General features: G+C 53.1%; 1 protein-coding gene across 1 annotated transcript in view; it reads right to left on the bottom strand.

The window, feature by feature from the left end:
• Nucleotides 1-8,369: 8,369 nt before the first annotated feature.
• The window catches only part of LOC147091599 (pleckstrin homology domain-containing family G member 6-like), a 201,505-nt gene continuing 182,616 nt past the window's right edge, over nucleotides 8,370-27,258 (bottom strand). The window contains exons 12-14 of the mRNA XM_085976827.1: nucleotides 12,280-12,395; nucleotides 10,077-10,222; nucleotides 8,370-9,201 (exon numbers count right to left, since the gene is read on the bottom strand). Of these exons, the coding sequence (XP_085832953.1) occupies nucleotides 8,370-9,201; nucleotides 10,077-10,222; nucleotides 12,280-12,395 (1,094 nt within the window). The remainder of the gene's footprint in view (nucleotides 9,202-10,076; nucleotides 10,223-12,279; nucleotides 12,396-27,258) is intronic.

Genomic DNA, 27,258 nt, shown 5'->3' with positions numbered 1-27,258 from the left:
TGGGAGTGTTTGATGGGACAGTGTAGAGGGAGCTTTACTCTGTATCTAACCCGTGCTGTACCTGCCCTAGGAGTGTTTGATGGGACAGTGCAGAGGGAGCTTTACTCTGTATCTAACCCGTGCTGTACCTACCCTGGGAGTGTTGGATGGGACAGTGCAGAGGGAGATTTACTCTGTATCTAACCCGTGCTGTACCTGCCTTGGGAGTGTTTGATGGGACAGTGTAGTGTGAGCTTTACTCTCTATCTAACCCGTGCTGTACCTGCCCTGGGAGTGTTTGATGGGTCAGTGTAGAGGGAGCTTTACTCTGTATCTAACCCGTGCTGTACCTGCCCTGGGAGTGTTTGATGGGTCAGTGTAGAGGGAGCTTTACTCTGTATTTAACCCATGTTGTACCTGCCCTGGCAGTGTTTGATGGGTCAGTGTAGAGGGAGCTTTACTCTGTATCTAACCTGTGCTGTACCTGCCCTGGGAGTGTTTGATGGGGACAGTGTAGAGGGAGCTTTACTCTGTATCTAACCCGTGCTGTACCTGTCCTGGGAGTGTTTGATGGGACAGTGTAGAGGAAGCTTTACTCTGTATTGAACCCGTGCTGTACCTGCCCTGGGAGTGTTTGATGGGGCAGTGTAGAGGGAGCTTTACTCTGTATCTAACCCGTGCTGCACCTGCCCTGGGAGTGTTTGATGGGACATTGTCGAGGGAGCTTTACTCTGTATCTAACCCGTGCTGTACCTGCCCTGGGAGTGTTTGATGGGACAGTGTAGAGGGAGCTTTACTCTGTATCTAACCCGTGCTGTACCTGCCCTCGGAGTGTTTGATGGGACAGTGCAGAGGGAGCTTTACTCTGTATCTAACCCGTGCTGTACCTGCCCTAGGAGTGTTTGATGGGACAGTGCAGAGGGAGCTTTACTCTGTATCTAACCCGTGCTGTACCTGCCCTGGGAGTGTTTGATGGGACAGTGCAGAGGGAGCTTTACTCTGTATCTAACCCGTGCTGTACCTGCCTTGGGAGTGTTTGATGGGACAGTGTAGAGTGAGTTTTACTCTGTATCTAACCCGTGCTGTACCTGCCCTGGGAGTGTTTGATGGGTCAGTGTAGAGGGAGCTTTACTCTGTATCTAACCCATGTTGTACCTGCCCTGGCAGTGTTTGATGGGTCAGTGTAGAGGGAGCTTTACTCTGTATCTAACCCGTGCTGTACCTGCCCTGGGAGTGTTTGATGGGACAGTGTTGAGGGAGCTTTACTCTGTATCTAACCTGTGCTGTACCTGCCCTGGGAGTGTTTGATGGGGACAGTGTAGAGGGAGCTTTACTCTGTATCTAACCCGTGCTGTACCTGTCCTGGGAGTGTTTGATGGGACAGTGCAGAGGAAGCTTTACTCTGTATTTAACCTGTGCTGTACCTGCCCTGGGAGTGTTTGATGGGGCAGTGTAGAGGGAGCTTTACTCTGTATCTAACCCGTGCTGCACCTGCCCTGGGAGTGTTTGATGGGACATTGTCGAGGGAGCTCTACTCTGTATCTAACCCGTGCTGTACCTGCCCTGGGAGTGTTTGATGGGACAGTGTAGAGGGAGCTTTACTCTGTATCTAACCCGTGCTGTACCTGCCCTGGGAGTGTTTGATGGGACAGTGTAGAGCGAGCTTTACTCTGTATCTAACCCCGTGCTGTATCTGCCCTGGGAGTGTTTGATGGGACAGTGTAGAGGAAGCTTTACTCTGTGTTTAACCCGTGCTGTACCTGCCCTGGGAGTGTTTGATGGGGCAGTGTGGAGGGAGCTTTACTCTGTATCTAACCCGTGCTGCACCTGCCCTGGGAGTGTTTGATGGGACATTGTCGAGGGAGCTTTACTCTGTATCTAACCCGTGCTGTACCTGCCCTGGGAGTGTTTGATGGGACAGTGCAGAGGGAGCTTTACTCTCTATCTAACCTGTGCTGCACCTGCCCTGGGAGTGTCAATGGGACAGTGTAGAGGGAGCTTTTCTCTGTATCTAACCCGTGCTGTACCTGCCCTGGGAGTGTCTGATGGGACAGTGTAAAGGGAGCTTTACTCTGTATCTAACCCGTGCTGTACCTGCCCTGGGAGTGTTTGATGGGACAGTGTAGAGGGAGCTTTACTCTGCATCTAACTCGTGCTGTACCGGCCCTGGGAGTGTTTGATGGGACAGTGTAGAGGGAGATTTACTCTGTATCTAACCCGTGGTGTACATGAACTGGGAGTGTTTGATGGGACAGTGTAGCAGGAGATTTACTCTGTATCTAACCCATGCTGTACCTGCCCTGGGAGTGTTTGATGGGAAAGTGTAGAGGGAGCTTTACTCTGTATCTAACCCGTGCTGTACCTGCCCTGGGATTGTTTGATGGGAAAGTGTAGAGGGAGCTTTACTGTGTATCTAACCCGTGTTGTACCTGCCATGGGAGTGATTGATGGGACAGTGTAGAGGGAACTTTACTCTGTATCTAACCCGTGCTGCAACTGCCCTGGGAGTGTTTGATGGGACAGTGTAGACGGAGCTTTACTCTGTATCTAACCCGTGCTGTACCTGTCCTGGGAGTGTTTGATGGGACAGTGTAGAGGAAGCTTTACTCTGTATTGAACCCGTGCTGTACCTGCCCTGGGAGTGTTTGATGGGGCAGTGTAGAGGGAGCTTTACTCTGTATCTAACCCGTGCTGCACCTGCCCTGGGAGTGTTTGATGGGACATTGTCGAGGGAGCTTTACTCTGTATCTAACCCGTGCTGTACCTGCCCTGGGAGTGTTTGATGGGACAGTGTAGAGGGAGCTTTACTCTGTATCTAACCCGTGCTGTACCTGCCCTCGGAGTGTTTGATGGGACAGTGCAGAGGGAGCTTTACTCTGTATCTAACCCGTGCTGTACCTGCCCTAGGAGTGTTTGATGGGACAGTGCAGAGGGAGCTTTACTCTGTATCTAACCCGTGCTGTACCTGCCCTGGGAGTGTTTGATGGGACAGTGCAGAGGGAGCTTTACTCTGTATCTAACCCGTGCTGTACCTGCCTTGGGAGTGTTTGATGGGACAGTGTAGAGTGAGTTTTACTCTGTATCTAACCCGTGCTGTACCTGCCCTGGGAGTGTTTGATGGGTCAGCGTAGAGGGAGCTTTACTCTGTATCTAACCCATGTTGTACCTGCCCTGGCAGTGTTTGATGGGTCAGTGTAGAGGGAGCTTTACTCTGTATCTAACCCGTGCTGTACCTGCCCTGGGAGTGTTTGATGGGACAGTGTTGAGGGAGCTTTACTCTGTATCTAACCTGTGCTGTACCTGCCCTGGGAGTGTTTGATGGGGACAGTGTAGAGGGAGCTTTACTCTGTATCTAACCCGTGCTGTACCTGTCCTGGGAGTGTTTGATGGGACAGTGCAGAGGAAGCTTTACTCTGTATTTAACCTGTGCTGTACCTGCCCTGGGAGTGTTTGATGGGGCAGTGTAGAGGGAGCTTTACTCTGTATCTAACCCGTGCTGCACCTGCCCTGGGAGTGTTTGATGGGACATTGTCGAGGGAGCTCTACTCTGTATCTAACCCGTGCTGTACCTGCCCTGGGAGTGTTTGATGGGACAGTGTAGAGGGAGCTTTACTCTGTATCTAACCCGTGCTGTACCTGCCCTGGGAGTGTTTGATGGGACAGTGTAGAGCGAGCTTTACTCTGTATCTAACCCCGTGCTGTATCTGCCCTGGGAGTGTTTGATGGGACAGTGTAGAGGAAGCTTTACTCTGTGTTTAACCCGTGCTGTACCTGCCCTGGGAGTGTTTGATGGGGCAGTGTGGAGGGAGCTTTACTCTGTATCTAACCCGTGCTGCACCTGCCCTGGGAGTGTTTGATGGGACATTGTCGAGGGAGCTTTACTCTGTATCTAACCCGTGCTGTACCTGCCCTGGGAGTGTTTGATGGGACAGTGCAGAGGGAGCTTTACTCTCTATCTAACCTGTGCTGCACCTGCCCTGGGAGTGTCAATGGGACAGTGTAGAGGGAGCTTTTCTCTGTATCTAACCCGTGCTGTACCTGCCCTGGGAGTGTCTGATGGGACAGTGTAAAGGGAGCTTTACTCTGTATCTAACCCGTGCTGTACCTGCCCTGGGAGTGTTTGATGGGACAGTGTAGAGGGAGCTTTACTCTGCATCTAACTCGTGCTGTACCGGCCCTGGGAGTGTTTGATGGGACAGTGTAGAGGGAGATTTACTCTGTATCTAACCCGTGGTGTACATGAACTGGGAGTGTTTGATGGGACAGTGTAGCAGGAGATTTACTCTGTATCTAACCCATGCTGTACCTGCCCTGGGAGTGTTTGATGGGAAAGTGTAGAGGGAGCTTTACTCTGTATCTAACCCGTGCTGTACCTGCCCTGGGATTGTTTGATGGGAAAGTGTAGAGGGAGCTTTACTGTGTATCTAACCCGTGTTGTACCTGCCATGGGAGTGATTGATGGGACAGTGTAGAGGGAACTTTACTCTGTATCTAACCCGTGCTGCAACTGCCCTGGGAGTGTTTGATGGGACAGTGTAGACGGAGCTTTACTCTGTATCTAACCCGTGCTGTACCTGCCCTGGGAGTGTTTGATGGGACAGTGTAGAGGGAGCTTTACTCTGTATCTCACCCGTGCTGTACCTGCCCTGGGTGTGTTTGATGGGACATTGTCGAGGGAGCTTTACTCTGTATCTAACCCGTGCTGTACCTGCCCTCGGAGTGTTTGATGGGACAGTGTAGAGGGAGCTTTACTCTGTATCTAACCCGTGCTGTACCTGCCCTGGGAGTCTTTGATGGGACATTGTCGAGGGAGCTTTACTCTGTATCTAACCCGTGCTGTACCTGCCCTGGGCGTGTTTGATGGGACAGCGTAGAGGGAGCTTTACTCTGTATCTAACCCGTGCTGTACCTGCCCTGGGAGTCTTTGATGGGACATTGTCGAGGGAGCTTTACTCTGTATCTAACCCGTGCTGTACCTGCCCTCGGAGTGTTTGATGGGACAGTGTAGAGGGAGCTTTACTCTGTATCTAACCCGTGCTGTACCTGCCCTGGGAGTCTTTGATGGGACATTGTCGAGGGAGCTTTACTCTGTATCTAACCCGTGCTGTACCTGCCCTGGGCGTGTTTGATGGGACAGCGTAGAGGGAGCTTTACTCTGTATCTAACCCGTGCTGTACCTGCCCTGGGAGTCTTTGATGGGACATTGTCGAGGGAGCTTTACTCTGTATCTAACCCGTGCTGTACCTGCCCTGGGCGTGTTTGATGGGACAGCGTAGAGGGAGCTTTACTCTGTATCTAACCCGTGCTGTACCTGCCCTGGGAGTCTTTGATGGGACATTGTCGAGGGAGCTTTACTCTGTATCTAACCCGTGTTGTACCTGCCCTGGGAGTGTTTGATCGGACTGTGTATCGGGAGCTTTACTCTGTATCTAACCCGTGCTGTACCTGCCGTGGGAGTGTTTGATGGGACAGTGTAGAGGGAGCTTTACTCTGTATCTAACCCGTGCTGTACCTGCCTTGGGAGTGTTTGATGGGACAGTGTAGAGGGAGCTTTACTCTGTATCTAACCCGTGCTGTACCTGCCCTAGGAGTGTTTGATGGGACAGTGCAGAGGGAGCTTTACTCTGTATCTAACCCGTGCTGTACCTACCCTGGGAGTGTTGGATGGGACAGTGCAGAGGGAGCTTTACTCTGTATCTAACCCGTGCTGTACCTGCCTTGGGAGTGTTTGATGGGACAGTGTAGAGTGAGCTTTACTCTGTATCTAACCCGTGCTGTACCTGCCTTGGGAGTGTTTGATGGGACAGTGTAGTGTGAGCTTTACTCTGTATCTAACCCGTGCTGTACCTGCCCTGGGAGTGTTTGATGGGTCAGTGTAGAGGGAGCTTTACTCTGTATCTAACCCGTGCTGTACCTGCCCTGGGAGTGTTTGATGGGTCAGTGTAGAGGGAGCTTTACTCTGTATCTAACCCATGTTGTACCTGCCCTGGCAGTGTTTGATGGGTCAGTGTAGAGGGAGCTTTACTCTGTATCTAACCTGTGCTGTACCTGCCCTGGGAGTGTTTGATGGGGACAGTGTAGAGGGAGCTTTACTCTGTATCTAACCCGTGCTGTACCTGTCCTGGGAGTGTTTGATGGGACAGTGTAGAGGAAGCTTTACTCTGTATTGAACCCGTGCTGTACCTGCCCTGGGAGTGTTTGATGGGGCAGTGTAGAGGGAGCTTTACTCTGTATCTAACCCGTGCTGCACCTGCCCTGGGAGTGTTTGATGGGACATTGTCGAGGGAGCTTTACTCTGTATCTAACCCGTGCTGTACCTGCCCTGGGAGTGTTTGATGGGACAGTGTAGAGGGAGCTTTACTCTGTATCTAACCCGTGCTGTACCTGCCCTCGGAGTGTTTGATGGGACAGTGCAGAGGGAGCTTTACTCTGTATCTAACCCGTGCTGTACCTGCCCTAGGAGTGTTTGATGGGACAGTGCAGAGGGAGCTTTACTCTGTATCTAACCCGTGCTGTACCTGCCCTGGGAGTGTTTGATGGGACAGTGCAGAGGGAGCTTTACTCTGTATCTAACCCGTGCTGTACCTGCCTTGGGAGTGTTTGATGGGACAGTGTAGAGTGAGTTTTACTCTGTATCTAACCCGTGCTGTACCTGCCCTGGGAGTGTTTGATGGGTCAGTGTAGAGGGAGCTTTACTCTGTATCTAACCCATGTTGTACCTGCCCTGGCAGTGTTTGATGGGTCAGTGTAGAGGGAGCTTTACTCTGTATCTAACCCGTGCTGTACCTGCCCTGGGAGTGTTTGATGGGACAGTGTTGAGGGAGCTTTACTCTGTATCTAACCTGTGCTGTACCTGCCCTGGGAGTGTTTGATGGGGACAGTGTAGAGGGAGCTTTACTCTGTATCTAACCCGTGCTGTACCTGTCCTGGGAGTGTTTGATGGGACAGTGCAGAGGAAGCTTTACTCTGTATTTAACCTGTGCTGTACCTGCCCTGGGAGTGTTTGATGGGGCAGTGTAGAGGGAGCTTTACTCTGTATCTAACCCGTGCTGCACCTGCCCTGGGAGTGTTTGATGGGACATTGTCGAGGGAGCTCTACTCTGTATCTAACCCGTGCTGTACCTGCCCTGGGAGTGTTTGATGGGACAGTGTAGAGGGAGCTTTACTCTGTATCTAACCCGTGCTGTACCTGCCCTGGGAGTGTTTGATGGGACAGTGTAGAGCGAGCTTTACTCTGTATCTAGCCCCGTGCTGTATCTGCCCTGGGAGTGTTTGATGGGACAGTGTAGAGGAAGCTTTACTCTGTGTTTAACCCGTGCTGTACCTGCCCTGGGAGTGTTTGATGGGGCAGTGTAGAGGGAGCTTTACTCTGTATCTAACCCGTGCTGCACCTGCCCTGGGAGTGTTTGATGGGACATTGTCGAGGGAGCTTTACTCTGTATCTAACCCGTGCTGTACCTGCCCTGGGAGTGTTTGATGCGACAGTGTAGATGGAGCTTTACTGTGTATCTAACCCGTGCTGTACCTGCCCTAGGAGTGTTTGATGGGACAGTGCAGAGGGAGCTTTACTCTGTATCTAACCCGTGCTGTACCTGCCTTGGGAGTGTTTGATGGGACAGTGCAGAGGGAGCTTTACTCTGTATCTAACCCGTGCTGTACCTGCCTTGGGAGTGTTTGATGGGACAGTGTAGTGTGAGCTTTACTCTGTATCTAACCCGTGCTGTACCTGCCCTGGGAGTGTTTGATGGATCAGTGTAGAGGGAGCTTTACTCTGTATCTAACCCGTGCTGTACCTGCCCTGGGAGTGTTTGATGGGACAGTGCAGAGGGAACTTTACTCTGTATCTAACCCGTGCTGTACCTGCCTTGGGAGTGTTTGATGGGACAGTGTAGAGTGAGCTTTACTCTGTATCTAACCCATGTTGTACCTGCCCTGGCAGTGTTTGATGAGTCAATGTAGAGGGAGCTTTACTCTGTATCTAACCCCGTGCTGTACCTGCCCTGGGAGTGTTTGATGGGACAGTGTAGAGGGAGCTTTACTCTGTATCTAACCCGTGCTGTACCTGCCCTGGGAGTGTTTGATCGGACAGTGTAGAGGGAGCTTTACTCTGTATCTAACCTGTGCTGTACCTGCCCTGGGAGTGTTTGATGTGCCAGTGTAGAGGGAGCTTTACTCTGTATCTAACCTGTGCTGTAGCTGCCCTGGGAGTGTTTGATGGGACAGTGTCGAGGGAGCTTTATTCTGTATCTAACCCGTGCTGTTCCTGCCCTGGGAGTGTTTGATGGGACAGTGTAGAGGGAGCTTTACTCTGTATCTAACCCGTGCTGTACCTGCCCTGGGAGTGTTTGATGGGACAGTGTAGAGGGAGCTTTAAATGTTAAAGATTATGCTTACGATGTCGTTAAGACGTAATTAAGATCGAAAGGTGAACGAGTCCGCTGGAGTTCGGCGAGCGTCAGCATCCGTTGCTCTGACGATGTATTCGGTACTTTCTCCAACTCCACCGGGTCTGCAACCTCCGACCCTTGCCATGACGGCCGGCCCTCCATTGCCTTTGCCCTCCGCAGTGTCTCCAGCACCGAGCAGACGCCAGGGGACTTTGGGCTCTCTCCCAAATCCAGCTTGACCTGGGCCCTGTTCGGGGAGGGAGGCTGGGAACTGGGGCCTAGCTCAGGCTGGGCATGGGTCCGGTCTGCTGCCTGGGCGAGGCTTTCAATGACCTCCTCAGGCTCTTCCTGGGCCTGGTCTGGAGCCTGGGCCTGGATTTCAAGGCCGTCCTTAGGCTCTCCCTGGGCCTGGCCTGGAGCCCTGGCCTGGATTTCAAGGCCGCCCTCAGGCTCTTCCTGGGCCTGCTCTGGTGCCCCGGCCTGGATTTCAAGGTTGTCCTCAAGCTCTTCCTGGGCCTGCTCTGGCGCCTGGGCCTGGATTTCCAGCTCCTCTTCAGGCTCTTCCTGCGCCTGCTCTGGAGCCTGCGTCCAGATTTCTGGCTGAGTCCGGGTAGGCCCGTCCCCCCTCTTCAGGCGCCGCCCGATGAACTTCTGCACCCCGAACCTGCCCGGCGAGCGGGGCCGGCGTGGTGGGCCTGTGCGGGTCGAGGGTGGGGATCCACGGCCTCTCTCGCCCTCCTGGGCCCCAGGCTCGGGGCCTAGCTCCAAACTGACCTCCGAGTTCCCCGGGGGTGTCACCACCAGCTGGGGGATCTGACCGACCTTCTCCGATGGGCTGCGGGGAGAGAGAGACAAGAGGAGTATCAGTCAATGGGAACGTAGAGCTTGCCAGAGCAGAAACAGGACACACAACCAAGAGAGTCTCCCCATCCACTCTGATCCCCCACCCATTTAATATCCCCCAGTCCAATCCCCCTCCCCTTTAATATCTCCCAGTCTAATCTCCCTCCCATTTAATATTCCACCCAGTCATAAAAACATAGAAGACAGGAGCAGGAGTAGGCCATTCGGCCCCTCGAGCCTGCTCCGCCATTCAATGAGATCATGGCTGATCATCCAAATTCAGTACCCTGTCCCTGCTTTCTCCCCATATCCCTTGATCCCTTTAGCCTTAAGGGTTCTGGACTCCCCTGCCATCGGGAACATCCTTTAGAAGAATGAGAGGGGATCTCATTGAAACTTATAAAATTCTAACAGGACTAGACAGACTAGATGCAGGAAGGATGTTCCCGATGGCGGAGGAGTCCAGAACCAGGGGTCACAGTCTAAGGATAAGGGGTAAGCCATTTAGGACTGAGATGAGGAGGAATTTCTTCACCTAGAGAGAGGTGAACCTGTGGAATTCTCTACCACAGAAGGCAGTTGAGGCCAATTCATTAAATATATTCACGAAGGAGTTAGATATATTTCTTAAGGCTAAAGGGATCAAGGGATATGTGGAGAAAGCAGGGACAGGGTACTGAATTTAGATGATCAGCCTTGATCTCATTGAATGGTGGAGCAGGCTCGAGGGGCCGAATGGCCTACTCCTGCTCCTATCTTCTGTGTTTTTATGTTTCTAAGAGGTCTTTCAGAGAGAGAGGGCACGGCGGGGAGGGGTGATGGGATGGATATTTCTGTGATTATTGGATCTGATATGCCGAGACTAACCTGACTTGTCCCTCACTGGAATCTCTCCTGGTGGGAGCGGGGGAGCTTGGAGCAGAGTTCCCGCCATTCTGGCCCTCTTCCTGCTGTTGATTAAACTGCTGATGATAGGTCAATGCCTCTCGGGATCGAAGCAACTCCAACTGCTTCTGTGTGAATAATATTTTGGCATTTCTTAACTTCTAAACCTTGTTTTAAAAACATTTAAGCCCCACCTCCTCTAATTGATGTTGGGGTTCGTGTGCTCTCGGCCACCTTCTCCGTGTGCAAGCCCCATGCAGTGAGTATTCGGCAGCATATTCAACCGTAGGAGGCATCACATACCAGCACACAAACCCATTCTCAACCAAAACCCACACACTTTTCCAAGTAGGGGTCACTGGACAGGGATCGGGAGCAGGAACCCAGGCTGATTCACCACCTCGCTAACCCAGGGGTCACTGGAAAGGGATCAGGAGCAGGAACCCGAGCTGATTCAACCTCCTCCCTAACCCAGGGGTCACTGGACAAGGATCAGGAGAAGGAACCCAGGCTAATTCACACCCTCCCTAACGCAGGGGTCACTGGACAGGGATCAGGAGCAGGAGCCCGGGCTGATTCACCCCTTCCCTAACCCAGGGGTCACTGGGCAGGGATCAGGAGCAGGAACCCGGGCTGATTCACCCCCTCCCTAACCCAGGGGTCACTGGACAGGGATCAGGAGCAGGAACCGGGTCGATTCACCCCCTCCCTAACCCAGGGGTCACTGGACAGGGATCAGGAGCAGGAACCCAGGCTGATTCACCCCCTCCCTAACCCAGGGGTCACTGGACAGGGATCAGGAGCAGGAACCCGGGCTGATTCACCCCCTCCCTAACCCAGGGGTCACTGGACAGGGTTCAGGAGCAGGAACCCGGGCTGATTCACCCCCTCCCTAACCCAGGGGTCACTGGACAGAGATCAGGAGCAGGAACCCGGGCTGATTCACCCCCTCCCTAACCCAGGGGTCACTGGACAGAGATCAGGAGCAGGAACCCGGGCTGATTCACCCCCTCCCTAACCCAGGGGTCACTGGACCGGGATCAGGAGCAGGAACCCGGGCTGATTCACCCCCTCCCTAACCTAGGTATAACTGGACAGGGATCAGGACAGGAGCAGGAACCCGGGCTAATTCACCCCCTCCCTAACCCAGGGGGTCACTGGACAGGGATCAGGAGCAGGAACCCGGGCTGATTCACCTCCTCCCTAACCCAGGGGTAACTGGACAGGGATCAGGAGCAGGAACCCGGGCTAATTCACCCCCTCCCTAACCCAGGGGTCACTGGACAGGGATCAGGAGCAGGAGCCCGGGCTGATTCACCCCCTCCCTAACCCAGGGGTCACTGGACAGGGATCAGGAGCAGGAACCCGGGCTAATTCACCCCCTCCCTAACCCAGGGGTCACTGGACAGGGATCAGGAGCAGGAGCCCGGGTCGATTCACCCCCTCCCTAACCCAGGGGTCACTGGACAGGGATCAGGAGCAGGAACCCGGGCTGATTCACCCCCCTCCCTAACCCAGGGGTCACTGGACAGGGATCAGGAGCAGGATCCCGGGCTGATTCACCACCTCCCTAACCCAGGGGTCACTGGACAGGGATCAGGAGCAGGAACCCGGGCTGATTCACCCTCCTCCCTAACCCAGGGGTCACTGGACAGGGATCAGGAGCAGGAACCCAGGCTGATTCACCCCCTCCCTAACCCAGGGGTCTCTGGACAGGGATCAGGAGCAGGAACCCGGGCGGATTCACCCTCCTCCCCAACCCAGGGGTCACTGGACAGGGATCAGGAGCAGGAACCCAGGCTGATTCACCCCCTCCCTAACCCAGGGGTCACAAGACAGGGATCAGGAGCAGGAACCCGGGCTGATTCACCCTCTCCCTAACCCAGGGGTCACTGGACAGGGATCAGGAGCAGGAACCCGGGCTGATTCACCCCCTCCCTAACCCAGGGGCCACTGGACAGGGTTCAGGAGCAGGAACCCGGGCTGATTCACCCCCTCCCTAACCCAGGGGTCACTGGACAGGGTTCAGGAGCAGGAACCCGGGCTGATTCACCCCCTCCCTATCCCAGGGGCTCAGTAACACACCGGGTGAGATCAAGCTGACTCACCCCAGGCCGGAGAGAAAGCCTGATGGGGCCCGAGTTAACCCAAAGTCTCCTCACCTTTTGTTGAAAGCTTCACTCACCTGGGCCATGGAGAGGCTGTCCGTCCACTCCTTGCACAGGGCGCTGGTCGGAGCCTGGAATGTGTAGGCCGCAACCACACAGTGCATCTCGTTCACATACATCAGCAGGAACGTACCTGCAGAGAAAGATCCCGTGCGCAACAGGGTCAACACCATATCTAACCCCGTGCTGTACCTGCCCTGGGAGTGTTTGATGGGACAGTGTAGAGGGAGCTTTACTCTGTATCTAACCCGTGCTGTACCTGCCCTGGGAGTGTTTGATGGGACAGTGTAGAGGGAGCTTTACTCTGTATCTAACCCGTGCTGTACCTGAGCTGGGAGTGTTTGATGGGACAGTGTAGAGGGAGCTTTACTCTGTATCTAACCCGTGCTGTACCTGCCCTGGGAGTGTTTGATGGGACAGTGTAGAGGGAGCTTTACTCTGTATCTAACCCGTGCTGTACCTGCCCTGGGAGTGTTTGATGGGGCAGTGTAGAGGAAGCTTTACTCTGTATCTAACCCGTGCTGTACCTGCCCTGGGAGTGTTTGATGGGACAGTGTAGAGGGAGCTTTACTCTGTATCTAACCCGTGCTGTACCTGCCCTGGGAGTGTTTGATGGGACAGTGTAGAGGGAGCTTTACTCTGTATCTAACCTGAGCTGTACCTGCCCTGGGAGTGTTTGATGGGACAGTGTAGAGGGAGCTTTACTCTGTGTCTAACCCGTGCTGTACCTGCCCTGGGAGTGTTTGTTGGGACAGTGTAGAGTGAGCTTTACTCTGTATGTAACTCGTGCTGTACCTGCCCTGGGAGTGTTGATGGGACAGTGTAGAGGGAGCTTTACTCTGTATCTAACCCGTGCTGTACCTGCCCTGGGAGTGTTTGATGGGACAGTGTAGAGGGAGCTTTACTCTGTATCTAACCCGTGCTGTACCTGCCCTGGGAGCGTTTGATGTGACAGTGTAGAGGGAGCTTTACTCTGTATCGAACCCATGCTGTACCTGCCCTGGGAGTGCTTGATGGGACAGTGTAGAGGGAGCTTTAGGAAAATTGATGGGACTGAAGGCCGATAAATCCCCAGGGCCTGATAATCTACATCCCAGTGTACTTAAGGAAGTGCCCCTAGAAATAGTAGATGCATTTCTGGTCATCTTCCAGAACTCGATCGACTCTGGAACAGTACCCATGGATTGGCGGGTAGCTAATGTTACCACACTATTCAAAAAAGGTGGTAGAGAAAAAGCGGGTAATTATAGACCGGTAAGCCTGACATCGGTAGTGGAGAAAATGCTGGAGTCTATTCTAAAAGATGTAATAGCAGAGCACTTGGAAAGCAGTGACAGGATCGGACAAAGTCAACATGGATTTACCAAAGGTAAATCATGCTTGACTAATCTACTGGAATCTTTTGAGGATGTAACTGGTAAAATAGATAAGGGAGAAGCAGTGAATGTGGTGTATTTGGACTTTCAGAAGGCTTTCGATAAGGTCCCACATAAGAGATTAGCGTGCAAAATTAAGGCACATGGGATTGGGGGCAAGGTATTGACTTGGATAGAGAACTGGTTGGTGGACAGAAAGCAAAGAGTTGGAATAAACGGGTCGTTTTCCGAGTGGCAGGCAGTGACTAGTGGGGACCCGCAAGGATCGGTCCTAGGACCCCAGCTGTTCACAATATATATTAATGATCTGGACGAGGGAATTGGATGTAATATCTCCAAATTTGCAGACGACACAAAGCTGGGTGGGAGGGTAAGCTGTGAGGAGGATGTCGTGAAACTCCAGTACGATTTGGACAGGTTGGGTGATTGGGCAGAAACATGGCAAATGCACTAAAATGTGGATAAATGTGAGGTTATCCACTTTGGTGGCAAAAACAGGAAGGCAGATTATTATTTTAATGGCAATAGATTGGGTGAAGGGGAAGTGCAAAGAGACCTGGGTGTTCTTGTGCACCAGTCGCTGAAGGTAAGCATGTAGGTGCAGCAGGCGGTTAAGAAGGCAAATGGTATGTTGGCCTTCGCAGCAAGAGGGTTCGAGTACAGGAACAAGGATGTCTTGCTACAGTTGTACAGGGCCTTGGTGAGACCGCAGCTTGAGTATTGTGTGCAGTTTTGGTCGCATTACCTGAGGAAGGACGTTCTTGACATGGAAGGAGTGCAGCGAAGATTCACCAGGCTGATACCTGGGATGGCAGGAATGACGTATGAGGAGAGATTGTGTCAATTGGGCTTATACTCACTGGAGTTTAGAAGATTGAGAGGGGATCTCATCGAAACCTATAAAATTCTGTCAGGCCTGAACAGACTAGATGCAGGAAGGATGTTTCTGATGGCCGGGGAGTCCAGAACCAGGGGTCACAGTCTAAGGGTAAGGGGCAAGCCATGTTGGACTGAAATGAGGAGGAATTTCTTCACCCAGAGAGTGGTGAACCTGTGGAATTCTCTGCCACAGAGGGCGGTGGAGGCCAGTTCATTAAATATATTCAAGAAAGAGTTGGATATACTTCTTAAAGCTAAAGGGATCAAGGGATATGGGGAGAAGGCAGAGACAGGGTACTGAATTTGGATGATCAGCCATGATCTCATTGAATGGCGGAGAAGGCTCGAAGGGCCGAATGGGCTACGCCTGCTCCTATCTTCTATGTTTCTATGTTTCTATGTATCTAACCCGTGCTGTACCTGCCCTGGGAGTGTTTGATGGGACAGTGTAGAGGGAGCTTTACTCTGAATCTAACCCGAGCTGTACCTGCCCTGGGAGTGTTAGATGGGACAGTGTAGAGGGAGCTTTACTCTGTATCTAACCCGTGCTGTACCTGCCCTGGGAGTGTTTGATGGGACAGTGTAGAGGGAGCTTTACTCTGAATCTAACCCCGCGCTGTACCTGCCCTGGGAGTGTTTGATGGGACAGTGTAGAGGGAGCTTTTCTCTGTATCTAACACGTGCTGTACCTGCCCTGGGAATGTTTCATGGGACAGTGTAGAGGGAGCTTTACTCTGTAAATAACCCGAGCTGTACCTACCCTGGGAGTGTTTGATGGGGACAGTGTAGAGGAAGCTTTAATCTGTGTCTAAACAATGCTGTACCTGCCCTGCGAGTGCTTGATGGGACAGTGTAGAGGGAGCTTTACTCTGTATCTAACCCGTGCTGTACCTGCCCTGGGAGTGTTTGATGGGACAGTGTAGAGGGAGCTTTACTGTGTATCAAACCCGTGCTGTACCTGCCCTGGGAGTGTTTGATGGGACAGTGTAGAGGGAGCTTTACTCTGTATCTAACACGTCCTGCACCTGCCCTGGGAGTGTTTGATGGGACAGTGTCGAGGGAGCTATACTCTGTATCTAACCCGTGCTGTACCTACCCTGGGTGTGTTTGATGGGACAGTGTAGAGGGAGCTTTACTCTGTATCTAACACGTCCTGCACCTGCCCTGGGAGTGTTTGATGGGACAGTGTCGAGGGAGCTTTACTCTGTATCGAACCCGTGCTGCACCTGCCCTGGGAGTGTTTGAAGGGGCAGTGTACAGTGAGCTTTACTCTGTATCTAACCCGTGATGTACCTGCCCTGGGACTGTTTGACAAGACAGTGTGGAGGCTGCTTTATTCTGTATCTAATCCATGCTGTTCCTGCCCTGGGAGTGTTTGATGGGACAATGCAGAGGACGCTTTCCTCTGTATCTAACCTGTGCCGAGCCTGCCCTGGGAGTGTTTGATGGGACAGTGTAGAGGGGGCTTTACACTGTATCTAACCCGTGCTGTACCTGCCCTGGGAGTGTTTGATGGGACAGTGTAGAGGGGGCTTTACACTGTATCTAACCCGTGCTGTACCTGCCCTGGCAGTGTTTGATGGGACAGTGTAGAGGGAGCTTTACTCTGTATCTAACACGTGCTGTACCTGCCCTGGGAGTGTTTGATGGGACAGTGTAGAGGAAGCTTTACTCTGTATCTAACCCATGCTGTATCTACCCTGGGCGTGTTTGATGGGAAAGTGTAGAGGGAGCTTTACTCTGTATCTAACCCGTGCTGTACCTGCCCTGGGAATGTTTGATGGGACAGTGCAGAGGGAGCTTTACTCTGTATCTAACCCATGCTGTACCTGCCCTGGGAGTGTTTGATGGGACAGTGTAGAGGGAGATTACTCTGTATCTAACCCGTGCTATACCTGCCCTGGGAGTGTTTGATGGGACAGTGTAGAGGAAGCTTTACTCTCTATCTAACCCGTGCTGTACCTGCCCTGGGAGTGTTTGATGGGACAGAGTAGAGGGAGATTTACGCTGTAACTAACCCGAGCTGTAACTACCCTGGGTGTGTTTGATGGGGACAGTGTAGAGGGAGCTTTACTCTGTATCTAACCCCGTGCTGAACCTGCCCTGGGAGTGTTTGATGGGACAGAGTAGAGGGAGCTTTACTCTGTATCTAACCCGTGCTGTACCTGCCCTGGGAGTGTTTGATGGGACAGTGTAGAGGGAGATTTACGCTGTAACTAACCCGAGCTGTAACTACCCTGGGTGTGTTTGATGGGGACAGTGTAGAGGGAGCTTTACTCTGTATCTAACCCCGTGCTGAACCTGCCCTGGGAGTGTTTGATGGGACAGTGTAGAGGGAGCTTAACTCTGTATCTAATCCCGTGCTGAACCTGCCCTGGGAGTGTTTGATGGGACAGTGTAGAGGAAGCTTTGCTCTGTATCTAACCCATGCTGTACCTGCCCTGGGAGTGTTTGATGGGACAGTGTCGAGGGAGCTTCACTCTGTATCTAACCAGTGCTGTGCCTTCCCTGGGAGTGTTTGATGGGACAGTGTAGAGGAAGCTTTGCTCTGTGTCTAACCCGTGCTGTACCTGCCCTGGGAGTGTTTGATGGGACAGTGTAGAGGTAGCTTGACTCTGTATCTAACCCGTGCTGTTCCTGCCCTGGGAGTGTTTGATGGGACAGTGTAGAGGGAGCTTTACTCTGTATCTAACCCGTGCTGTACCTGCCCTGGGAGTGTTTGATGGGACAGTGTAGAGGGAGCTTTAATCTGTATCGAACCCGTGCTGTACCTGCCCTGGGAGTGTTTGATGGGACAGTGCAGAGGAAGCTTTGCTCTGTGTATAACCCGTGCTGTACCTGCCCTGGGAGTGTTTGATGGGAGAGTGTAGAGGGAGCTTTACTCTGTATCTAACCCGTGCGGTACCTGCCCTGGGAGTTTTTGATGGGACAGTGTAGAGGAAGCTTTGCTCTGTATCTAACCCGTGCTGTACCTGCCATGGGAGTGTTTGATGGGTTAGTGTAGAGGGAGCTTTACTCTGTATCTATCCGGTGCTGTACCTGCCCTGGCAGTGTTTGATGGGACAGAGTAGAGGGAGCTTTACTCTATATCTAACCCCGTGGTGTACCTGCCCTGGGAGTGTTTGATGGGACAGTGTAGAGGGAGCTTTACTCTGTATCCACCCCGTGCTGTACCTGCCCTGGGAGTGTTTGATGGGACAGTGTAGAGGAAGCTTTGCTCTGTGTCTAACCCGTGCTGTACTAGCCCTGGGAGTGTTTGATGGGACAGTGTAGAGGGAGCTTTACTCTGCATCTAACCCGTGCTGTACCTGCCCTGGGAGTGTTTGATGGGACAGTGTAGAGGGAGCTTTACTCTGTATCTAACCCGTGCTGTACCTGCCCTGGGAGTGTTTGATGGGGCAGTGTAGAGCGAGCTTTACTCTGTATCTAACCCCTGCTGTACCTGCCCTGGGAGTGTTTGATGGGACAGTGTAGAGGGAGCTTTACTGTGTATCAAACCCGTGCTGTACCTGCCCTGGGAGTGTTTGATGGGACAGTGTAGAGGGAGCTTTACTCTGTATCGAACACGTCCTGCACCTGCCCTGGGAGTGTTTGATGGGACAGTGTCGAGGGAGCTATACTCTGTATCTAACCCGTGCTGTACCTGCCCTGGGTGTGTTTGATGGGACAGTGTAGAGGGAGCTTTACTCTGTATCTAACACGTCCGGCACCTGCCCTGGGAGTGTTTGATGGGACAGTGTCGAGGGAGCTTTACTCTGTATCTAACCCGTGCTGCACCTGCCCTGGGAGTGTTTGAAGGGGCAGTGTACAGTGAGCTTTACTCTGTATCTAACCCGTGATGTACCTGCCCTGGGACTGTTTGACAAGACAGTGTGGAGGGAGCTTTACCTTGTATCTAACCCGTGCTGTACCTGCCCTGGGAGTGTTTGATGGGACAGTGTAGAGGCTGCTTTACTCTGTATCTAATCCATGCTGTTCCTGCCCTGGGAGTGTTTGATGGGACAATGCAGAGGACGCTTTCCTCTGTATCTAACCTGTGCCGAGCCTGCCCTGGGAGTGTTTGATGGGACAGTGTAGAGGGGGCTTTACACTGTATCTAACCCGTGCTGTACCTGCCCTGGGAGTGTTTGATGGGAAAGTGTAGAGGGAGCTTTACTCTGTACCTAACCCGTGCTGTACCTGCCCTGGCAGTGTTTGATGGGAAAGTGTAGAGGGAGCTTTACTCTGTATCTAACCCGTGCTGTACCTGCCCTGGGAATGTTTGATGGGACAGTGTAGAGGGAATTGTACTCTGTATCTAATCCCGTGCTGTAACTGCCCTGGGAATGTTTGATGGGACAGTGTAGAGGGAGATTACTCTGTATCTAACCCGTGCTATACCTGCCCTGGGAGTGTTTAATGGGACAGTGTAGAGGAAGCTTTACTCTCTATCTAACCCGTGCTGTACCTGCCCTGGGAGTGTTTGATGGGACAGTGTAGAGGGAGCTTTACTCTGTATCTAACCCCGTGCTGAACCTGCCCTGGGAGTGTTTGATGGGACAGTGTAGAGGGAGCTTAACTCTGTATCTAACCCCGTGCTGAACCTGCCCTGGGAGTGTTTGATGGGAGAGTGTAGAGGGAGCTTTACTCTGTATGTAACTCGTGCTGTACCTGCCCTGGGAGTGTTTGATGGGACAGTGTAGAGGAAGCTTTGCTCTGTATCTAACCCATGCTGTACCTGCCCTGGGAGTGTTTGATGGGACAGTGTAGAGGGAGCTTCACTCTGTATCTAACCCATGCTGTACCTGCCCTGGGAGTGTTTGATGGGACAGTGTAGAGGAAGCTTTGCTCTGTGTCTAACCCTTGCTGTACCTGCCCTGGGAGTGTTTGATGGGACAGTGTAGAGGGAGCTTTACTCTGTATCTAACCCGTGCTGTACCTGCCCTGGGAGTGTTTGATGGGACAGTGTAGAGGGAGCTTTACTCTGTATCGAACCCGTGCTGTACCTGCCCTGGGAGTGTTTGATGGGACAGTGTAGAGGGAGCTTTACTCTGTGTCTAACCCGTGCTGTACCTGCCCTGGGAGTGTTTAATGGGAAAGTGTAGAGGGAGCTTTACTCTGTATCTAACCCGTGCTGTGCCTGCCCTGGGAGTGTTTGATGGGACAGTGTAGAGGGAGCTTTACTCTGTATCTAACCCGTTCTGTACCTGCACTGGGAGTGTTTGATGGGACAGTGTCGAGGGAGCTTTACTCTGTATCTAACCCGTGCTGTACCTGCCCTGGGAGTGTTTGATGGGACAGTGTAGGGGGAGCTTTACTCTGTATCTAACCCGTTCTGTACTTGCCCTGGGAGTGTTTGATGGGACAGTGTAGTGGGAGCTTTACTCTGTATCTAACCCGTTCTGTACCTGCCCTGGGAGTGTTTGATGGGGCAGTGTAGAGGGAGCTTTACTCTGTATCTAACCCGTGCTGTACCTGCCCTGGGAGTGTTTGATGGGACAGTGTAGAGGGAGCTTTACTCTGTATCTAACCCGTGCTGTACCTGCCCTGGGAGTGTTTGATGGGACAGTGTAGGGGAAGGTTTACTCTGTGTCTAACCCGTGCTGTACCTGCACTGGGAGTGTTTGATGGGACAGTGTAGAGGGAGCTTTACTCTGTATCTAACCCGTGCTGTACCTGACCTGGGAGTGTTTGATGGGACAGTGTAGAGGGAGCTTTACTCTGTGTCTAACCCGTGCTGTACCTGCCCTGGGAGAGTTTGATGGGACAGTGTAGAGGGAGCTTTACTCTGTATCTAACCCGTGCTGTACCTGCCCTGGGAGTGTTTGATGGGACAGTGTAGAGGGAGCTTTACTCTGTATCTAACGCTGTGCTGTACCTGCCCTGGGAGTGTTTGATGGGAGAGTGTAGAGGGAGCTTTACTCTGTGTCTAACCCGTGCTGTACCTGCCCTGGGAGTGTTTGATGGGTCAGTGTAGAGGGAGCTTTACTCTGTATCTAACGCTGTGCTGTACCTGCCCTGGGAGTGTTTGATGGGAGAGTGTAGAGGGAGCTTTACTCTGTGTCTAACCCGTGCTGTACCTGCCCTGGGAGTGTTTGATGGGACAGTGTAGAGGGAGCTTTACTCTGTATCTAACGCTGTGCTGTACCTGCCCTGGGAGTGTTTGATGGGAGAGTGTAGAGGGAGCTTTACTCTGTGTCTAACCCGTGCTGTACCTGCCCTGGCAGTGTTTGATGGGACAGTGTAGAGGGAGCTTTACTCTGTATCTAACGCCGTGCTGTACCTGCCCTGGGAGTGTTTGATGGGACAGTGTAGAGGGAGCTTTACTCTGTATCTAACCCGCGCTGTACTGCCCTGGGAGTGTTTGATGGGACAGTGTAGAGGGAGCTTTACTCTGTATCTAACCCGTGCTGTACCTGCCCTGGGAATGTTTGTTTGGACAGTGTTGAGGGAGCTTTACTCTGTGTCTAACCCGTGCTGTACCTGCCCTGGGAGTGTTTGATGGAACAGTGTAGGGGGAGCTTTACTCTGTATCTAACCCGTTCTGTACCTGCCCTGGGAGTGTTTGATGGGACAGTGTAGGGGAAGGTTTACTCTGTATCTAACCCGTTCTGTACCTGCCCTGGGAGTGTTTGATGGGGCAGTGTAGAGGGAGCTTTACTCTGTATCTAACCCGTGCTGTACCTGCCCTGGGAGTGTTTGATGGGACAGTGTAGGGGAAGGTTTACTTTGTGTCTAACCCGTGCTGTACCTGCCCTGGGAGTGTTTGATGGGACAGTGTAGAGGGAGCTTTACTCTGTATCTAACCCGTGCTGTACCTGCCCTGGGAGTGTTTGATGGGACAGTGTAGAGGGAGCTTTACTCTGTATCTAACCCGTGCTGTACCTGCCCTGGGAGTGTTTGATGGGACAGTGTAGAGGGAGCTTTACTCTGTGTCTAACCCGTGCTATACCTGCCCTGGGAGTTTTTGATGGGACAGTGTAGAGGGAGCTTTACTCTGTATCTAACCCGTGCTGTACCTGCCCTGGGAGTGTTTGATGGGGCAGTGTAGAGGGAGCTTTACTCTGTATCTAACCCCGTGCTGTACCTGCCCTGGGAGTGTTTGATGGGACAGTGTAGATGGAGCTTTACTCTGTATCTAACCCGTGCTGTACCCGCCCTGGGAGTGTTTGATGGGACAGTGTAGAGGGAGCTTTACTCTGTATCTAACCTGTGCTGTACCTGCCCTGGGAGTGTTTGATGGGGCAGTGTAGAGAGAGCTTTACTCTGTGTCTAACCTGTGCTGTACCTGCCCTGGGAGTGTTTGATGTGACAGTGTAGAGGGAGCTTTACTCTGTGTCTAACCCGTGCTGTACCTGCCCTGGGAGTGTTTGATGGGGCAGTGTAGAGGGAGCTTTACTCTGTATCTAACCTGTGCTGTACCTGCCCTGGGAGTGTTTGATGGGGCAGTGTAGAGAGAGGTTTACTCTGTATCTAACCCGTGCTGTACCTGCCCTGGGAGTGTTTGATGGGACAGTGTAGAGGGAGCTTTACTCTGTATCTAACCCGTGCTGTACCTGCCCTGGGAGTGTTTGATGGGACAGTGTAGAGGGAGCTTTACTCTGCATCTAACCCGTGCTGTACCTGCCCTGGGAGTGTTTGATGGGACAGTGTAGAGGGAGCTTTACTCTGTATCTGACCCGTGCTGTACCTGCCCTGGGAGTGTTTGATGGGACAGTGTAGAGGGAGCTTTACTCTGTATCTAACCCCGTGCTGTACCTGCCCTGGGAGTGTTTGATGGGACAGTGTAGAGGGAGCTTTACTCTGTATCTAACCCGTGCTGTACCTGCTCTGGGAGTGTTTGATGGGACAGTGTAGAGGGAACTTTACTCTGCATCTAACCCGTGCTGTACCTGCCCTGGGAGTGTTTGATGGGGCAGTGTAGAGAGAGCTTTACTCTGTATCTAACCCGTGCTGTACCTGCCCTGGGAGTGTTTGATGGGGCAGTGTAGAGAGAGCTTTACTCTGTGTCTAACCCACACTGTGCCTGTTGAGTCATGTGGTGTTGGGGTTGGTGGTGTTGAAGTTTGTGGTGTTTTCAGTTCTGACCTGGGTCTTTGAGTTCCCTGGAAACGACCTTTTCCAGCATGAGAGGTTGGCGAATCACCTTCACCCGGTTGGCTTTCTTCAGTGGTTTGGTGATGAGGAAGAGGTCGGTGAACAGGAGACAATGGACCTCGATCTGAGAGAGGAAGAGAGGAGATGGGGCATGAGTTCTCGGTGCGTCTCCAGCTCGCCTTCTCAGTGGGGTAGACTTGGAGCCTTTCCTCTCCCTCCAGCACCCAGCCCCAGTTATCAGTCATAGAATCATAGAGTCATAGAGTTATACGGCACAGATAAAGCCACTCCGGCACATCGAGTCCGCGCCGGCCATCAAGCCCTGTCTATTCTAATCCCATTTTCCAGCACTTGGTCCGTAGCCTTGTATGCTATGGCGTTTCAAGTGCTCATCTAAATGCTTCTTGAATGTTGTGAGGGTTCCTGCCTCTACCATCCTTTCAGGCAGTGAGTTCCAGATTCCAACCACCCTCTGGGTGAAAAAGTTCCTCCTCAAATCCCCTCTAAACCTCCTGCCCCTTACCTTGAAACTATGCCCCCTGGTTATTGACCCCTCTACTATGGGGAAACGTTCCTTTCTATCTACCCTATCTAATACCCTCATAATTTTGTACACCTCAATCAGGTCCCCCCTCAGCCTTCTCTGCTCTAAGGAAAACAACCCCAGCCTGTCCAGTCTCTCTTCATAGCTGAAGCGCTCCAGCCCAGGTAACATCCTGGTGAATCTCCTCTGCACCCTCTCTAATGCAATCACATCCTTCCTATTGTTGTGTATGTAACCTGTTCCACCTTAAGAGAGCTTAAGCCTGTTCCACCTTAAGAGATGTACTACTTTCTCAGGCTGCTGTAGACGTAATACCGGGGGTGAACACACCGGTATATAAGCACTGTGCAGTAATCTTGTATTCAGTATAGTCCCTACCTCCAACCAGTAAAGACCTGTTTTTATTGTTACTCATTAGTCTGTGTCTTAATTAACTAAATAATTCACAGACTTAACACCTATAGTGTGGCGACCTAACTGCACACAGTATTCCAGCTGTGGCCTAACTAGCGTTTTGTACAGCTCCATCATAACCTCCCTGCTCTTATATTCTATGCCTTGGCTAATGAAGGCAAGTATCCCATATGCCTTTTTAGCAACCTTATCCACCTGTCCTGCTGCCTTCAGGGATCTATGTACATGCACACCAAGGTCCCTCTGATCCTCCGTCCTTCCTGTGGTCCTACCATTCATTGTGTGTTCCCTTGCCTTGTTAGTCCTCCCAAAATCATCACCTCACACTTTTCAGGGTTAAATTCCATTTGCCACTGTTCCGCCCGTCTGACCAACCCGCAAGGTAACCTCCCACTCAGAACTGTTGGGCACAAGGCCTTCAATGGAGGGCAGCTGTCACGGGAGATGCAGCCAGGATTTGACCTGGATTTGGACTGTTTAGGCCTGCAGCAAGGGGAGAGAATGGGGGAGAGGGAGAGGACAAGAGGGAGGGAGCGATGGAGTGAGGCAGCGCAAGAGGGAGGGAGAGAGACAGTGAAAGAGGGAGGAGGGAGAGTAAGAGGGAGGGACAGAGGGAGGGAGATAGTGAAAGTGGGAGGAGGGAGAGCAAGAGGGAGGGAGGGAGGGGGAAAGAGCAAGAGGGAGCGATAGAGTGAGGCAGAGCAAGAGGGAGGGAGTGAGAGAGAAAGAGCAAGAGGGAGAGAGACAGATCAAGAGCGAGAAAGGGAGAGAGACAGTGACATGAATCAGTCATTCATGAAAGAAAGACTTATGAAATAATACTGAGCGGCCTGCGGGTGGCGCTGTCCAGGGAGAGTATAAATACTCGGGCACGGGCCCAGCTTGCTCAGGGCATTCTTAACAGGAACTAGTGAAGGACACAACTGGACCTCCTTGTTGTAAAACAGTTGATTAAAGCTTTGTTTAACGCTTAGACCAAGTGCCTCGTAGTGTTCTTACATCAGAAAGAGCAAAAGGGCGGGAGGGAAGGAGAGAGACAGTGAAAGAGGGAGGGAGGGAGGGAGGCAATGAAAGAGGGAGGGAGGGAGGGAGGGAGGGAGGCAATGAAAGAGGGAGGGAGGGAGGGAGGCAATGAAAGAGGGAGGGAGGGAGGTAGGGAGGGAGGGAGGGAGGCAATGAAAGAGGGAGGGAAGGAGGGAGGCAATGAAAGAGGGAGGGAGGGAGTGACAGAGTGAAAGAGGGAGGGAGGGAGTGAGTGAGTGAGGCAATGAAAGAGGGAGGGAGTGAGACAGTGAAAGAGGGAGGAGGGAGAGCAAGAGGGAGGGATGGAGTGAGGCAGAGCAAGAGGGAGGGAGGGAGTGAGTGAGGCAGTGAAAGAGGGATGACGGAGAGCAAGAGGGAGGGGGGATGGAGTGAGGCAGAGCAAGTGTGAGAGAGGGAGAGAGAGACAGCAAGAGGGAGGGAGGGAGTGAGGCAGAGCAAGAGGGAGGGAGGGAGTGAGACAGTGAAAGAGGGAGGAGGGAGAGCAAGAGGGATAGGGGGATGGAGTGAGAAAGAGCAATAGGGAGGGAGGGAGAGAGACAGAACAAGAGGGAGGGAGAGAGGGAGGGAGAGAGGGAGAGAGACAGAGAAAGAGAGGGAGAGGGATTGAGAGAGAGTGGAGTGGAGAGAGGGATGTAGAGAGAGACGGAGAATGGGAGAGAGAGGGATTGAGAGAGAGTGGAGCGGAGAGAGGGATGTAGAGAGAGAGAGAGAGAGAGAGAGAGAGACGGAGAATGGGTGAGAGAGGGATTGAGAGAGAGTGGAGCGGAGAGAGGGATGTAGAGAGAGAGAGAGAGAGAGAGAGAGAGAGACGGAGAATGGGTGAGAGAGGGATTGAGAGAGAGTGGAGTGGAGAGAGGGATGTAGAGAACGAGAGAGAGAGAGAGAGAGACGGAGAATGGGAGAGAGAGGGATTGAGAGAGAGTGGAGTGGAGAGAGGGATGTAGAGAGAGAGAGAGAGAGAGAGAGAGAGAGACGGAGAATGGGAGGGAGAGGGATTGAGAGAGAGTGGAGCGGACAGAGGGATTCGGGTCATTCTCCAATCACTGGCGAGGCAGCGAGCGAGACCCGGGGGTAGCACAGTGCCAAAGGCCAAAGAGTTAAGGAAGAGCAGTGGAGGCCCACAGTTTGCGGGGTGAGGAGTCCCACAGTTTGGGGGGTGAGGAGTCCCCACAGTTTGGGGGGTGAGGAGTCCCACAGTTTGGGGGGTGAGGAGTCCCCACAGTTTGGGGGGTGAGGAGTCCCACAGTTTGGGGGGTGAGGAGTCCCACAGTTTGGGGGGTGAGGAGTCCCACAGTTTTGGGGGGTGAGGAGTCCCACAGTTTGGGGGTGAGGAGTCCCCACAGTTTGGGGGGTGAGGAGTCCCACAGTTTGGGGGTGAGGAGTCCCCACAGTTTGGGGGGGTGAGGAGTCCCACAGTTTTGGGGGTGAGGAGTCCCACAGTTTGGGGGTGAGGAGTCCCCACAGTTTGGGGGGTGAGGAGTCCCCACAGTTTGGGGGGTGAGGAGTCCCCACAGTTTGGGGGGTGAGGAGTCCCCACAGTTTGGGGGGTGTGGTGTCCCCACAGTTTGGGGGGTGAGGAGTCCCCACAGTTTGGGGTGGTGAGGAGTCCCACAGTTTGGGGGTGAGGAGTCCCACAGTTTGGGGGGTGAGGAGTCCCACAGTTTGGGGGGTGAGGAGTCACCACAGTTTGGGGGGTGAGGAGTCCCCACAGTTTGGGGGGTGAGGAGTCCCCACAGTTTGGGGGGTGAGGAGTCCCACAGTTTGGGGGGTGAGGAGTCCCCACAGTTTGGGGGGGTGAGGAGTCCCACAGTTTGGGGGGTGAGGAGTACCACAGTTTGGGGGTGAGGAGTCCCACAGTTTGGGGGGTGAGGAGTCCCACAGTTTGGGGGGTGAGGAGTCCCACAGTTTGGGGGGGTGAGGAGTCCCACAGTTTGGGGGGGTGAGGAGTCCCACAGTTTGGGGGGTGAGGAGTCCCACAGTTTGAGGGGTGAGGTGTCCCACAGTTTAGGGGGGTGAGGAGTCCCACAGTTTGGGGGGTGAGGAGTCCCCACAGTTTGTGGGGGTGAGGAGTCCCCACAGTTTGTGGGGGTGAGGAGTCCCCACAGTTTGGGGGGGTGAGGAGTCCCACAGGTTGGGGGGTGAGGAGTTCCACAGTTTAGGGGGTGAGGAATCCCCACAGTTTGCGGGGTGAGGAGTCCCACAGTTTGGGGGGTGCGGAGTCCCCACAGTTTGAGGGGTGAAAAGTTCCCACAGTTTGGGGGGTGAGGAATCCCCACAGTTTGGGGGGTGAGGAGTCCCCACAGTTTGGGGGGGTTAGGAGTCCCACAGTTTGGGGGGTGAGGAGTACCACAGTTTGGGGGTGAGGAGTCCCACAGTTTGGGGGGTGAGGAGTCCCACAGTTTGGGGGGTGAGGAGTCCCACAGTTTGGGGGGGTGAGGAGTCCCCACAGTTTGGGGGGTGAGGAGTCCCACAGTTTGGGGGGGTGAGGAGTCCCACAGTTTGGGGGGGTGAGGAGTCCCACAGTTTGGGGGGTTGAGGAGTCCCACAGTTTGGGGGGGTGAGGAGTCCCACAGTTTGGGGGGTGAGGAGTCCCACAGTTTGGGGGGGTGAGGAGTCCCACAGTTTGGGGGGGTGAGGAGTCCCACAGTTTGGGGGGGTGAGGA

The sequence above is a fragment of the Somniosus microcephalus genome, unplaced genomic scaffold (assembly GCF_052327205.1).
Source record: "Somniosus microcephalus isolate GS21.2 unplaced genomic scaffold, FLI_Smic_1.0 unresolved_chr3, whole genome shotgun sequence".
NCBI lineage: Eukaryota > Metazoa > Chordata > Chondrichthyes > Squaliformes > Somniosidae > Somniosus > Somniosus microcephalus.
The sequence above is the reverse complement of the archived record's forward strand: the minus strand, read 5'-3'. Positions and strand labels throughout refer to the sequence as shown.